This window comes from Strongylocentrotus purpuratus, unplaced genomic scaffold (assembly GCF_000002235.5).
Source record: "Strongylocentrotus purpuratus isolate Spur 01 unplaced genomic scaffold, Spur_5.0 spur5_scaffold_4, whole genome shotgun sequence".
Lineage (NCBI taxonomy): Eukaryota > Metazoa > Echinodermata > Echinoidea > Camarodonta > Strongylocentrotidae > Strongylocentrotus > Strongylocentrotus purpuratus.
This window is the reverse complement of record NW_022145610.1, coordinates 27,815,398-27,829,691: the sequence shown is the minus strand read 5'-3', so window position 1 is coordinate 27,829,691 and position 14,294 is coordinate 27,815,398. Positions and strand designations below refer to the sequence as shown.

At 37.9% G+C, this 14,294-nt stretch overlaps 1 protein-coding gene across 1 annotated transcript in view; it reads left to right on the top strand.

The window, feature by feature from the left end:
- The window catches only part of LOC373187 (abl protein tyrosine kinase), a 33,976-nt gene that overhangs the window by 7,115 nt on the left and 12,567 nt on the right, over window positions 1-14,294 (top strand). The window contains exon 2 of the mRNA XM_011663775.2: window positions 12,628-12,816. Within this exon, the coding sequence (XP_011662077.1) occupies window positions 12,628-12,816 (189 nt within the window). The remainder of the gene's footprint in view (window positions 1-12,627; window positions 12,817-14,294) is intronic.

Below are 14,294 nucleotides of genomic sequence, written 5' to 3'. Positions count from 1 at the left end.
TAATTACATTAATTCTCCTTACTTTCATGTGTGGCAATTTTTACTGATCCAAAGAGAAATAAATTTAAGACATTGCAGTTTTCCCTTAATTTTGTTGCAAGTGTAGATAGTAAGAACCTTGTATAATTGTCTTTTTTCTAAATCAAATGTGAGATTTAAATATTTTTAATTGATATTCCGGAAAATATCCTTGTACCATTGTAACAATATCCAATGTAGTTTCTACAGATAAATTTGATCATAGAACGGTACATGTGTAGGCCTACACTGCAGCAACTGCATGCAATACATGAACTTCTCACGTTCTTGCTATATAAAAACCCACTCCTTTGGGTAAAGTGTTACTCATTCTATCAAAGTCTCTGATATTCAATGTATTTCAAGCGGAAAAAAGAGGACCGCAAAGAAATTGGCACGAGAAAGGTACACGCATGCAGAAAAAACAAGGCAGTGACTCAGTTTGGCGCATAACGCTTCAACAACTAAATTGTTGATGTCATCTTTTTCTTTTTCTAGCCTGTCAGTAACACTGTCCAAAGCCTAATGATGTTTGTAATACTAGATGTACATGAGTATTCAATCAGTGATATAAAGGGTATTTTTATTCTCAGTTGTAAGAGGAAATCAGCAAAAAGTGCAAGGATTCATTCAACTAGAGGTTTCATTGATGATCAATAGCATGACGGCAGTTCAACAAATATTCAAGTAGAATGTCGAATGATTGATATTTCTCCATTATAATTAGATTAATTTGCCAAATGATGATTTCGATACAAAATGGGAGTGAAAATTATGTATCTGTAATGGTCTTTTAGGTATCTAGATAGTACATACACACTTTATGTATATCTGGTCGATAAAATTTCAACCTTATTCCCTACTATTTTGCAAATCAAATTTTACCAAGCAATTAGGATCAACAAGTGCATGTACCGGTAAGCCCTTAGATATTTTATTTATTTATCTTGTTTAGTGCAAACATTAACAAAGCAAAATGATTTTTACCAGTCCTACCATAGTGTTGGTTAACCCTCCCAGTTATTATGCTCTCATCTCTGTGTACAGTCACCAATATCCCCAGGCTAAGGCAGTATCACCAGTCTTTATTGATTTATATCCCTTAAAATGATTTTCCTTCTCTCATTTTCATATACAGAGGCTGAGCGAGTTTTTAGTGCATGAAATAATTTAAAAACCTAGACTTTCATTTTGTCGATGATGAAGAGTAATGGAGAAATGATTAGAGAAAGATCGATGAATCATCCCTAAAGTCTGTCGAAAAATGGCAGATAAAATACTGCGCATGGCTCCAGCCCTAGCTTGACTGCAGCTCTTAACTCATGTATTAGCCTCTTTAGCATTACAAGTCAGTTTTTGAGAAGATTAAATGCTGAAAACTCTTTGTTGTTGGCCTTGGAAGGTGTTGTGGAAAATCAAAGTCCAGGGAAAAAATTAATATTTATTTTTCGGGGGCTACTTTTTAAGCTTGCCTGCATGAAAATAATGTTCTAAAATTTGTTTTGCATTGAACTCTATGCAAATTTATGGGGCTCTTTTCTGATTTTCGGGGGCTACATCGCCCCAAGCCCCCGTGTATTTTTTTCACTGTCAAAGTCGTATTCTCAGTACCGGTAGGCCCAACTTACAGTTGTAACCCCTTTTGCACCATAGTTGACAACTCTAACCCAAGAAGCTAAATCTTCAAAGTTCATTTGTGATGTTCCTTCAATTTATTGTCTGTTTAGAAACAGAAGGGCTTTAATTCTTTGTGAAAAGTACAGAAGTTAATGCCCCTCTGGCTCTGAACAGGTAATATGGTATAATGTAATGCTCCTGATGTTAAAGATAAACTTTAGTACTGGTAATGCGATTGCATTGTGAAAGAAAACGTATGAAAGGATCAGAAACAGTTGATCATGTAGCATGTAAGTATTGGTGTGCACTGCAAGGTTGTGGATAGTGCTGTAACATCACGGATATCTCCAATTCCGTTTAACCGCCTGTCAAAACCGGACGGTTTTCGGTTAAACAATTTATATAAAATAAAAATAAATAAATTAAAAAATAAATTTAAAAAAAAAAAAACGTTTTTTTTTTTTTTTTTTTTTTTGGCCGTGTGAAAAAGCTGGAAGGTGCTTAACTGAAGGCGCCGATTTGTGCTTGTGAACTAGTCACAAATAATAGTAACAATGTCGTTTTAGAATAACGTGCAAGATCATTAAAGTAAATTAAAAACAGTAGAGGACCTAGGATAAAACCTTGTGGTACACCATGTGTTAAACTTGGATGAATATACATTTATATTGAGATCTATTACAAAGATTACTTTCAAACCAAGATGACAGACAAATTGGAGTGTTGTTCTAGTTTCCAAGTGGTAAGTCATCACACCGATTACTGAGCTGGGAGACATTGCCAGGCATAGTGCCAGGTGGAGGGGCATAAATCGAAACTTTAAAAAAAAAAAAAAAATTATAAAAAAATAAATTTAAAAAAAACGGGAAAACAAAACCGTCCAATTGAAAACGGAATCCGCCATGGGCGGTCGGATACCGGACGGTTAAACGTTTGACTACAGCACTAAAAAACGGAGTCATCAAAATCATAATAAATTTGACCGAGTCTTGGTAAAGTAACAAGCACTCACATAGAAAGCTATATATGGGACAACACACATGGTGTCGGGGCTAGCACTACCTTGATTTCCTTGTCTTTCTATGCACATTACTCAGCCAGTATACATTTTCTTCCAAAATTGTTTAGCACATGTCATTTATTTGTAATCTTGAACATTCAGTGTAAGTTTCGTTTGATTCTGTGAGAATTTTTTTTTTTTTTTTACCAGTACTGGGGGGTGTTTCACAAAGATCCTAAGTTGAACATATCTCTAAGTTGGACTTAACAATTATGGAGAGCCGTTAGCATCCTTGAAAATATTTTGTAAAAGTTATTTTAAAAGGCATAAAATGTTGATTCAAATCATTCATATTTTCTTTTATCATGGGAGATTTCATATTCTTGATGTGGAATTTATGAAAAGTCTAAAATACTTGAATGTTTGCTTTTGAATATACTTAATTATAGCGCTACAAATGGCTCTCCATAATATTTAAGTCCAACTTAGAGTTAAGTTTGACTTAGAATCTTTGTGAAACAACCCCCTGGAGTTTATCTTTAATATACAAAATTACATCGGCAGCTCATAGTACTACTGTTATTCCATTTCTATTGTACATGTATATCTGATAGTATTATGTTGAGAAACTGATATGTCAGTTCAATACAATTTCATTAATGTGATCATAAAAAGAAAAGGCAACAGCTACAGTGTACTTAAATAACAATAAGTCATGTGAAAGCCTCATTAAAAGTATTATATTGGAGGATTCATAAAAGGTTTCAAGTGTGATTCATAGCACTGCAGTTAAAACAATGAATAATGTTTATATAGGCATTTTAATGAGCTTCTATAGCGCAGTATAGTTATTAAAGGTACTGTACGTGCTAAAACTTGCATTGCAAGTATTTCCTACAAAATACATGTTTTAAAATTGTTTTCTTTTCAGCTCATCAACGATGTAATCTCATTTAGTATATGGGGTCTGTGAATGATGTAGAATATTAACATATGTAGCTCTAATATTAGGTGTATGAACTATTTGATAACACAGAGACTGCTTTTATGAATATTTTGACAAAAATATGGCCCTGATTATTGGACTTGTAATGAACATCCAAGTCAACAGCTTATAATGAGGGAGATGATTCAGATACTATTTGCGGTTGGCTTAGAAGTATAATTTCTACAATGAAGTCTGCATTTTTTTCTTTTTGGCAAAGCGATAAGCAAAAAATAAGTTGTCGCCCCCCCCCCCCCTCTCTCTCTTTCTCTATCTCTCTCTCTCTCTCTTTCTTTCTCTCTTTCTCCCTCTTTCCCTCTCTCTCTCTCTCTCTCTCTCTTTCTCTCTCTCTCTCCCTTTCTCTCTCTCTTTCTCTCCCTTTCTCTCTCTTTCTCTCTCTCCCTTTCTCTCTCTTTCTCTCTCTCTCCCTTGTACTGATATCTGTTTTTAAATGTGAGTGATCTAATATAGACATGTTTCACAATTTTTGTAATGATCGATGAGTCTTACTCTTCCTTATCAGAAATCATGAATCAAATGCAGAACTTTAACACAAAAGCTGTCTGATATGACTTCAACCACAAACCCTCATTCAAATATAGGGCAGTGTAACAGACCGGCTTTGACCTCTATCCTAGTTGACCTGTGACCTCCCAGGTCACGGCTGACAATTGGGTATGATTAAAGGCTGGCTGTGCTGATTGTCCTGGCTAACCGAGAGTGGATGGGAGCACCGCTGAGCCCAGCGAGGGGGCTATTTTCCCCATCTTGAATTTGAAATACGATGATGCCGGCGATGAAAATAGCATCAAGGAATGACTTCAGAGGAATGTGTCAAATACTTCAGCAATTGATTTTCAGTTGTCTTTTCGAGTGTGACACAGTTATCAAGGTAGAGATTTGGATTTGAAATCTACCGGTATCTCATTTAGATGTATTTCTGCTAAGCCTTAATTAATTTGTTTGATTTTTTCAAATATGGAAAGACAAATAAAAGTCAAAATGTATTGGCATCAGCACCCCCCCCCCCAAAAAAAATAATAATAATGTAGAATCTATTAGATGTAGGGGTACTCTTATAAGTAGGCCTTTAATAAAATATGATTTCATGTTAGTGTGATATTGAAATCTACATGTGTTAATGTTTTTAAGTGCATTTGATCTGTATCAAACCTGCACATGTTGTATGTGCATCCATATCCACCCCTTGTATGCTTTATTGACAATGGTGGGCTAATTAGTAAATAATGAGTGTACAACAATGCATTATTTTAGTCTTACATGTAAGTATTAAACCTGAATAGGAAAAAAATTTAGTTAGTTAACTAATACCCTTTTCTAACTGCACTCTATCGGAGTCACACCGATGAAATACCGATTGAATTTTCCTTATGTAAACAAAGGTGAAACCGCAGTTTTCCCCCTGTTGCTTTCTAACTGCCGGTGAAATTCTCTCGCTGTGGCGAGCCCATGCCGGAAGTGAAGAATTATTGCGTAATTATTAAGCCCGCGCTCCATCTAGCTAGCATGCAGCATGTTCAACCATAAGTCAACAAACACAGCTGGTTACGATAAAGCGCGCGTATACTGCGACCATTGACCATTTTAATCGCTGTTTTAATTGCCTTTTTCTCCCGAACGTTTTCTAACTGCACGTTTCATCGGTGTCACACCGATAGAATGAGAATTTCTCCTGCTCTTGAGCAGGAGAATTTAATCGCCTATTTCTCTTCTTTTCATCGGCTATTTAATCGCCTTTTTCTCCTCTGTAGCTTTCTAACTGCCACTTTCATCGGATGCGTCCGGATGCATCCGATGAAAATCGGTGCAGTTAGAAAAGGGTATTATATTGTATCGTTCCATGGCAGCTGGATCTATCCTTTGTCCTGGAGGCTACTTGTGTTGGTAACAATTTTTGAGAAGAGGATTAATAGTTCAAGACACCCTTGCTGTCAAGAGGGAGCAGATGATGCGGTCGCTATGGCAACAACCTCATCCCATCATCTCGGTACATCATGACCAAATACTCTCACACCCTCCAACAACCTCCTCCATAATTCAATCAGCGGTGTATCGTGTTAATCTGCCAGCAGATAAGCTGCGTTTCCCTGTGCGATAATGAAAATTGATTGTGCCGCAGCGACACCTGCGGCCGCGGCTGGTCGCAGCCCGCAAATGTTTCACACCTGATCTCCCCTGTCCGTACTGCTCCATCTCAACACCACATCCCTTTGTGCGTGAGGGCAATCACATGACCAGTATTTGTATCAAGTTCTGTTCCAATTGCAAAGTAGTACTCTTCCTGTTCAAGTACAACATTTGATGAATATTTTTTTAATTGAAAGTATTTGTAAATGGACAAGTCCATGTTACCAAGTATTGTAGCCACGTACTATGGAATTGTGAACATAAATAAACATAAGAATATCATTGTATTTGATCATTTGTCTGATCATGGACCTACATTAATTGGTCTGATCCAAGCTGTAGTAGGGCTATCCGCTTGATACAGTCATCAGATGTACTGAAATGTTAGATCTACATGAATGTGGTTGGCAATGTATGGGGGAGGGGGGGGGGGAATGGTTTTGACCTGCCCAAATGTATTGTAGAGGATGCACGGTAGCTAGCAGTGGCCTTTTAAATTGGAAGTTCTGGGTTCAAAACTAAGCTGATGTCTTAGTATCTTTGCTAATGCATGAATCCTCCATTACCAGGTCCCTTAGATGGGACGAAAGTCATCATCTACAAGCTACATATACATTAATTCCTTTGCTAAGAATAGAGTGATATAAGGTCATCTTTGTTTAAAGGTACTATGTCCCTTTTGCAGCCAACCTCAAATGCTGTAGAACTTTGCAGGAATTATGAATATGTCATGTATGTCCTATCTGTGAAATTTAAATGTTAGCAGTGTCCTCATATTCAAATTATGCAAGGAAAACCGTTTACTTGCTAGCCTTCACTGTCAGACACTATTGAGTGACTGACTGGCTTTTTTTCTTATTTGGTAATAACATACATGAAAAGAGTTGTAAAGGGTACATGAGCATTTGTCTACATCAATAACCTACTTCTTGTGATGGCCAAGATTAAACTGATTGAATCTTTGCGCAGCATAAAACGTATGACCATTCGGTACAATTGTCTGAAACTCAAGACTATTACTTTTGGGCTCTATAGCCTTAAAGTCGATTTGACAAATAATAGTCATTTTTTTCCCACTTGAAGACATTTTCAAGCCCCACCTTTGTTAGGGAAGTTCTAAATTAGTATTATCTTTCAAATGCAGTTGGAATTTAACTTTTTCATTTTTTGGGCCTGCAAATGGGACATAGTCCCTTTAAATTGTATTTGACTACAATTGAACAGAAACAAGAGCGTAAAACACAAAATAAAATGATGACCAGTCAAAAGAAAAGAATGAAGTCTCAAGTGCAGGAAATACGAAGACAAGTGATAGAAACAGAGAGTGAATTATGAAGAAGAAAAGGTTGGCTAAAAATATTTTTTCATTAACACTCATCTTTGAAAAGAAAACAACTTCTGACAATGAGACAAAGAAAATAAAAAGCACACAAGGTCTTAGAAACATCCAGAAGCATATAAGACGCTTCCCTAAAAGTAAAACAGGCAAGGGAAAAACGGAGTCGAGAGAAAGCGGACGAGAGGAGACTCTGATCATATTTGGGGTGCAATTGAATTCATTTTGAGCATGCATCCCGTGCCCCCAGGGCTACTAACGGAGCGTGTCTAACATCTTAAGTCGATCCTCGGTGCAACTCGGTAGAGACGAGACTGGCAGGGTGACGCCTGCACCGATACTCGGTGGATATGGCCTCTGTATGCCGCCTACTGTACCCATGCACTTCATCCACTGCTGCTTTATTTAGCCAATGGATTTTTCATGCATAGATTCACACTTTATTTTCAATCATGCTCCCTTTCCAATTGTTGTTTTAGGGTAATGCAGTGTTCTAAAAAAACCTAGAGGGGTGAATTATAGATTTTCTTTAATATTTTTTTTTCTTCTCTTTCTTTTTTTCATTTTTTGGGGATACACCCATGGGAGTAGCACACAACAGAGTATGCTGTATGCTATGGGACCCCTGTTTTTCTTAAAACAAAATTGTATTTTCTATGTTGGTTTTTAAGTTTGTCCTTTATCTAAAATGGGGAATAAGGAATTCTAGTTGGGGACGGGTGTTTTTAAAGGGCTACGGAAAACCAGATTGTCTATGCAGGTAGTTGACCCCATTCTATATGTATGTTGCTTTCTTTTATATACTTCTGTTTGAAACTTATGAAAGTTTTTCCAACATGTCTCAGCTCTTGCCTCATTAAGGGAGATTATTAGAATAGATGAAACTGAAACTGCACCTCTTAAATCAAGATAGAAATCTTTTCCTGAGTTTTTGTTGTTGTTCAAACTCTCCAGGTATTATCAAAATTGATGGAAAGTTTCTTCTCTTGTTTATAACTCTTGTATTCTTTCGTGTCTGGAAATTTTAGCATGTAGACCCCAGAGGCAAGAAATACTGTTTTGATAAACAATACAAGATCAACCAATCATCTTTCAGAAAAGATTCATTTTGCTTGGGGGAATTGTTAGAAACAGTGAAAAACATGTAACATTATGCTGTATTTTGGTATGAAATGAAAACATTGCATGTTTCTAATGTATCAGAGCTATTGCCCCCTTTCACGAGATGGAAACTCGAGAAATCGGTTTTGATTTCAGCCTGTCTCAGCTTCCACATATCCCCTCTTTCACTCCTAATTTGAGAGCATCTCTCGTTCAGGCAGGTGATATTCTATATTCCACATCCGGATAAAATTATGTACTTAGAATTGTCCTGCATCAACAAAATTGAGGTTGCAAGTCAATTATCTACTATCAATTTTCACCAAAGTACCCATTCTAGTTTCAGGCGAGTCTCATGTTGTTTCCTCCGAAATTAAAGAGTCAAAACATTGATTAGCGTTGGAGCCTATCCAAAATGAGGGCGTATTGATTTTTTTGCTCACGCTTTTCCGGACTCCTGTTCTGGAGCGTGATGTGGTGGTAGGCCGTGGAAGGCGACACGTGCCCCGTGGGAGCTGAGCCACGAGGAGGCTCACCTAACGGAAAAACAATGACGCAAGATGAGTACATGCCGAGTGCCACCCCAACGCGCAAATTGGCGACCACCGTCACTTGATTTGGAGAGGTGATTATTTGTGGTAGTATATTCTGATTTTAGTTGGTTAATGTTGGCATCCTAAATACCCCTGAGGGCATGGTGTAGGATTGGTTGTTAAGTTCATGTGGCTTAGACTTGAAGAAGCTATTAGCTCAGTCCCTTTGTTTAGTTTCTCCCTCTCTCTGTCTCTCACCCCTCCCCCCTCCCCCACCCCCTCTCTCTCTCTCTCTCTCTCTCTCTCTCTCTCTATCTCTCTCTCTATCTCTCTCTCTCTCTTTCTCTCTCTTTCTCTCTATCTCTTTTTAATGACTTTTGCTGCATTATGCATCTAATGCATTTTGGCTGAGGTCTTCTCTCACAGAATTGTAATGTTTCTTCTTCCTTCTCTTTTTAGCTCCAAAACAAAAATACATGTATGTTTCATGAAAGCTAGAAACTTTAGCTGCATTCTGACAAAGGTTGTTACCCTTCTCTCTCTGAAGTTCTGTCTTAATTCTGTTCAAGTTTTTCTTATATTTTTCTTCTGTATTCTTTAAAAAGAAAAATTCATCTGCTATCTGGCTCCTGAAAGTCTAATGAAAAAGCTTAAGGAGAACCCTGGGACACTGTGTCTAGCTTTAAGCAGCCTCAATACCACCCATCTCTTTCTTCCTAAACCTCAAAGAGCCGAGGCTTCTGCAAACATCTTTTGTTGGCACAAGTAGCGCTTCTTCCGTCTCGCCTGTGGTACCTGAGGCAGTGGCAGGGGAGGGAGTGTGCATGGCTATTGTCCACTGCCACTGTTTCCATTGTGGGGGGTTTTAGGGAAAACTTCTTCAAAACACATTCCCTCTCCCCTCAGTCATGCCACTGCTAAGGCAAACTCTTAGGCGTTAAAGAGAAGGTTGAGTTCTGGGAAGAGGTGAAAAAAAAAATTGTGAGCGTTATCATTCTTAGTATGCAAGTGTGGAAGAACATCAGATAAGACATGTTCCCTGAAAAGCATGGCTCTTCAAATGCCTTCATATTCTAAATATGTCATGTAACATCGTAAAACTCCAGGGTAGGATTTTTACGCCACGTGTTCGTGTAGTCCCATATACATCTTTCTGTGTACAGTGTTTGTAACTTTACCAAGACTTGACCAAATTTCTTATCATTTTGATGATTCCAGAACCTTGCAATACACACAAATTCTTATATGCTACACTTTGTAGATGATCAACCTTTTCTGGTCGATTCCACACCGTTTCTTTCACAATGCAATCGCATGACCAGAACTCAACTTCATCTTTAAGCCGGTGCGAACTTGGCAAGCTGTCTCTCCATGTATAGCTCTGTACAGCTGCAGAGATTGGCACTGACCTTTCCTGTATTAGCAGGTTGTTGGGACATTTTAAGCTCTTGTTATTGACATGGGAGGTTTAGATATCTGAAATATTATCCCTTCTAAATGCACCTTGGTGTGCCATCGCTTGAAGCTGAGAGTTTTTTCCTCGTTCTCCCTCCACGATAAGATCTATGCAGAAACCAGAGGATGCGGATCTACTAGAGCAGCATTGAAGAAAAACATGAAGGAATTGAGAGAATCGGGTGTATGATAGACAAGATAATGACATCTTCAGGAAGAGAGAGAGATGGGAAGGGAGGGTTGAGAGAGAGAGAGAGAGAGAGAGAGAGAGAGAGAGATAGAGAGTTAGATGGAGGCATTAAATGGGTTTAGCAAGAAACTAATCCTCGACTCAGATTTTGTAAGTAGGTCATTACTTCTGTGCAATACATTGAGACACGAAAAGTGATCTTTATAAGCTGGCGGTCTTAATGCACAGGTTCCTCTGATGTTTTTTATGAGAAAAATTGTTCAAGGGACAAGGTAGTCTTCATGATCCTTCTAGAAAATTATATTATACCTAAGTGAGTTTCAATCTACAAGAAATAGCATTTGCCTCTGATTTCAGAAAGTTAATTTGTATTAGCTGATTGATCCCTTTATTAGTCTGGTGCAATAGCAAAAGTTGACAGGAAACAATCTATAACATAGAGTTCAACAGGAAGTTGCCATCCAATAATTAGCATAGTACATCATTGAACAAGTACAAGTCTAAACATAGCTCAGTGTCAGAAACAATTCTGTCATGTAAAGAGGTATTTTTCTTTCTTTTCTCTGTGTGATAATGGATAATAAGAGGACAGTCAACTGGAAATTGGATAGACGTAAAAAGAAAATCAAATTCATTTCTTGAATTGTTACTGTGAATGTTTCTATTGTCATCTGATGATATTGCTGCTGCTGCCGCTGCTGTTGTGGTTTATTTTAAAGTTGAATAAACTAAATTAACCTGGTTGAAGTAACATGTGGACAAATACCGTTGTTATGCCTCCGCCACCGAAGGTGGTGCCGGAGGCATCATGTTTTCGGGTTGTCCGTCCGTACGTCCGTACGTCCGTCCGTCCGTACGTCCGTACGTCCGTCCGTACGTCCGTCCGTCCGTCCCGTTTGACCGTTATCACAATATCTCAAGAACCATTTAAGATTTAAACTTAAGACTCGGGAATAGTATTAATCACCATAGGAAGACGATCTGATTAGATTTTGGAGTACGTAGGTCAAAGGTCACAGGTCACAGAGGTCAACTTATGAAATTCCTTGTATTGAGTTTGTTAGCGCGATATCTCAAGAACCATTTGAGATTTAAACTTCAAACTTAAGGATAGTATGTATCACCATAGGAAGACGATCTGATTAGATTTTGGAGCACGTATGTCAAAGGTCAAGGGTCACAGAGGTCAACTTATGAAATTCCATACATTGAGATTGTTATCATGATATCTCAAGAACCACTGGAGATTTAAACTTCAAACTTAGTGCTAGTGTGTATCACTATAGAAAAACAATCTGATTACATTTTGGAGCACGTAGGTCAAAGGTCAAGGGTCATAGAGGTCAACTTATGAAATTCCATACATTGAGATTGTTATCATGATATCTCAAGAACCACTGGAGATGTAAAAACTTCAAACTTAAGGATAGTATGTATCACCGTAGGAAGACGATCTGATTAGATTTTGGAGCACGTAGGTCAAAGGTCAAGGGTCACAGAGGTCAACTTATGAAATTCCATACATTGAGATTGTTATCATGATATCTCAAGAACCACTGGAGATTTAAACTTCAAACTTAATGATAGTGTGTATCACCATAGGAAGACAACCTGATTAGATTTCGGAGCACGTAGGTCAAAGGTCAAAGGCCACAGCGCACATTATGAATGCAAAAACAGCTTGTGATCGCGTTATCTCAAGAACCGATTGATGGATTCATGCCAAAATTAGGTCATGTTTGTTACTTGCAGAGCCAATGAACTGAGTAGATCCTTGGTTCATAAGGTCAAAGGTCAAAGGTCATGGGCCCATTATGTATGCAAAAATAGCTTGTGAACGCATTCTCATTAGAACTGACAGATGGATTACTATTTAACTCAGAACATCTTGCAGAGCCAATGAACTGAGTAGATTTTATGGTCATGAGGTCAAAGATCAAAGGGTCATATATGTATATGAGAAATTGCTTGTAATCACAATATTCTGAGAACCTGTCAATGGATTACCATTGAACGTGAATTCAATTTTTTTTTTCTGTTTTGGTTTGTAAAATTGCTCTATAACGGAGGCATCATTTTCGACTGCGCGCAGTCGAATTCCATCTAGTTTTAACTTGATATTGTGGCTTATATATAAAATAAAAAGAATCAAACTTGTATTTGATCATCTTTCTCCTATATTCGTCCAAATACTGATGCAACTGACTAAAACATCTTCCTTTTTCATTTCTCCCATCTCTACAGATAACTTCCCTTCTGACACGATCCAGTCACGTCCTCTACCCAGTACCCCAACCCATGCTACATCACCAGATATCGCTGGATGGAACTCAACTGAAGATGTCTGCGGTGGTGACGAGCACGATCCTGACCTCTTTGTGGTCCTCTACGACTTCAACGGCGGTGTCGAGAACCAGCTCACTGTCAGAAAGGGTAAGGATGATAGTTGGGGCATTGCTGGGAGGGGATGGGGAGGGGTGAGAGTCTGGAGGGATATGGTTGTCTTGGTGTTCCCAGATCAATTTCAGTGGCCTAGGTGTATAACTGTGTTACCGTAACAAAACTTTATATTCTTAGGAACTCCTGGGGTGGGGGAGCAAGACCTAGACAGAAAATGTTATCAAACTTCCTAGAGTTATTCCCCCATTCAATTCGAGGGAGTCTAGCATTGCTTTTGCCCAGTACTAATCTGGTATCTAAATGATTATCAAATGATAACAGGATTCAATTCAGTAAGAGAAATCTAACCCTAGAGACCTCTAGAGACTGTACATGATTAAATACCATGAACCTAAAGAGGAGATGAAATGATAGATCTTACATTAAAAAAAATGTGCTGCTAAATGTAACCTACAAGCAAAGCACAGTATTGAGTGATCACGTTTCTGCGTCTCTGTGAGGCTTTTACGCAGTAAACAAGGTCACTCTGCCTACTCACAAGCGTTCGCGTATACCGGTAACACATACTGGTAACTGTGTGAAGATATTATTCCCAACACCTTGTCAAACAACTCTTTAACCTCTGCATTGGATGCCATCGGTGAACTTTTTATTTGAAATCAGGGAAAGGGTACAAAGAATGATGTGTCTGTAAACGATTGACCGCAGCTTTTTTTAATTTGACCTCACCGTTCTAAAATAGATTGGAAACATTTTACATGATATGTTTGTACACCATTAATTTCTTCATGGGATTACGTGTTTAATACACATGCCTGCTTGTGAGTTCGCATAGCGTGATCACTCAATACTTTGTTTTGCTCAAGCTGATTTATGCAAGTCATAACCACACTCAATTGATGATATTTTAATGATCTTTCCCATTATTTGGTTCATTGATTAATGAGATTAAATGAGCTTAATTTTCAAATAGTTCTAAAGGGGAAGGAAGAGAATGATTCAAAAGGTCCGATAGTGCATTGCCAGAATTTGAATCGATATGTTGCACACCATTAATTTAAGGTGATACTAAATTGTTCCAAAGCATATATGACACATTCCTGATAGTATTTACCCATAACAAGCATCCATGCTTTACTAATAGCTGGCGTGAATTCAAGTTTAGGTCTGTGTGTATTTATAAAATGAAGTTCAAGCTATTTTTTGCTGGCAGCTGTAACGAAACAACCATTGTATGCAGAAATGAATATTTGAAGTAGACTCTGGTTCTCAGCTGGAAAATTAACGATGGGTTGAATTCTGAATAATATTGAATTTGGGGTTCAGAGAAACACACACTGTGATAGATTTAATGTATACATGCCTACGGATGTAACTAATCTGTATTTGGTTAATGTATATGGAATAATATCCTCAGCTAAGCAGGATACAATAAATTGCTTTGCCTGCAGAAAAATGATTCTAATAACTTTGCCTGCGACCCAGTGATACATGTAGGCCTATATCTATGG